Source organism: Salvelinus namaycush, unplaced genomic scaffold (genome assembly GCF_016432855.1).
Source record: "Salvelinus namaycush isolate Seneca unplaced genomic scaffold, SaNama_1.0 Scaffold991, whole genome shotgun sequence".
NCBI lineage: Eukaryota > Metazoa > Chordata > Actinopteri > Salmoniformes > Salmonidae > Salvelinus > Salvelinus namaycush.
The window spans coordinates 38,635-40,000 of record NW_024061743.1 but is presented as its reverse complement, the minus strand read 5'-3'; the positions used below and the strand labels follow the sequence as shown (position 1 = coordinate 40,000).

Genomic DNA, 1,366 nt, shown 5'->3' with positions numbered 1-1,366 from the left:
CATATTAGATTGAATAATCTGACTGTGACTACTGATACCACATTAACAATTCCTCTCTATGTTCTGCTCTCCTCAACACCACATGTTTCTCTGTCTGATGTTGTCTTCCCTCCTCCCTCCCTCTGAAATGAAGAAACACAGAAGTACAGTACAGTAGAGACTAGCTAAATGTACCATCACTGTTACATTATGCCTGAGTACTGTCTCTGGGTGTTCTAGGTGATCTGATGTTCTCTGGTGTTGGTCTGGGTGTTCTAGGTGACGTGATGTTCTCTGGTGTTGGCCTGGGTGTTCTAGGTAATGTGATGTTCTCTGGTGTTGGTCTGGGTGTTCTAGGTGATGTGATGTTCTCTGGTGTTGGTCTGGGTGTTCTAGGTGATGTGATGTTCTCTGGTGTTGGTCTGGGTGTTCTAGGTGATGTGATGTTCTCTGGTGTTGGTCTGGGTGTTCTAGGTGATGTGATGTTCTCTGGTGTTGTTCTGGGTGTTCTAGGTGATGTGATGTTCTCTGGTGTTGTTCTGGGTGTTCTAGGTGATGTGATGTTTTCTGGTGTTGTTCTGGTTGTTCTAGGTGACGTGATGTTCTCTGTTGTTGGTCTGGGTGTTGTTCTACTACTGCTGGGTCTGCTGCTGTTCATGTTCTTTAGACAGAGGAGAGACAGAGACAGGAGACCAACAGGTACACTAGTTATTACACACAATCATTATTTAAAGATTTAACAAATATGTCAAAACATTTGTAAAGGTTTTATAACTAAAAACATTTAATAACAAAACATAAATAAATAATTATCAACAATAAATCATCTGTTTGTTTTCCTCTTCAGCATCTAAACACTCTGCCAGACTGTTGGTGTCTGACTCCATGACAACCAACCAGGATCCAGACACAGGAACCATCACCAACCCCATCTATGCCACAGGAATCAATCATAACCCATATACAGCTTGTGACATCACCATAATCTATGCCAAGGCAACCAATCCTCATCCAGATGACATCTACTCCAACGTTGGAGGTGGAGAGGCTCTACTGTAAACTTCCCCAGAGATCCAGCCTGTCTCCACTATGCTACTGTCAACTTCCCCAGAGATCCAGCCTGTCTCCACTATGACACTGTCAACTTCCCCAGAGATCCAGCCTGTCTCCACTATGCTACTGTCAACTTCCCCAGAGATCCAGCCTGTCTCCACTATGCTACTGTCAACTTCCCCAGAGATCCAGCCTGTCTCCACTAGGCTACTGTCAACATCCCCAGAGATCCAGCCTGTCTCCACTAGGCTACTGTCAACTTCCCCAGAGATCCAGCCTGTCTCCACTATGCTACTGTCAACTTCCCCAGAGATCCAGCCTGTCTCCACTAAGC

General features: G+C 45.1%; 1 protein-coding gene across 2 annotated transcripts in view; it reads left to right on the top strand.

Annotated features, from left to right (window-relative positions):
- The window catches only part of LOC120043673 (CMRF35-like molecule 5), a 6,823-nt gene extending 5,707 nt beyond the window's left edge, over positions 1 to 1,116 (top strand). Inside the window, exons 4-5 of one of the 2 annotated variants that reach the window (XM_038988227.1) lie at positions 571 to 678; positions 827 to 1,116. In XM_038988227.1, the coding sequence (XP_038844155.1) occupies positions 571 to 678; positions 827 to 1,038 (320 nt within the window). In that variant the 3' untranslated portion in view covers positions 1,039 to 1,116. The remainder of the gene's footprint in view (positions 1 to 570; positions 679 to 826) is intronic. The other variant, XM_038988228.1, reaches the window with a different exon arrangement.
- The last annotated feature ends 250 nt before the right edge of the window (positions 1,117 to 1,366 follow it).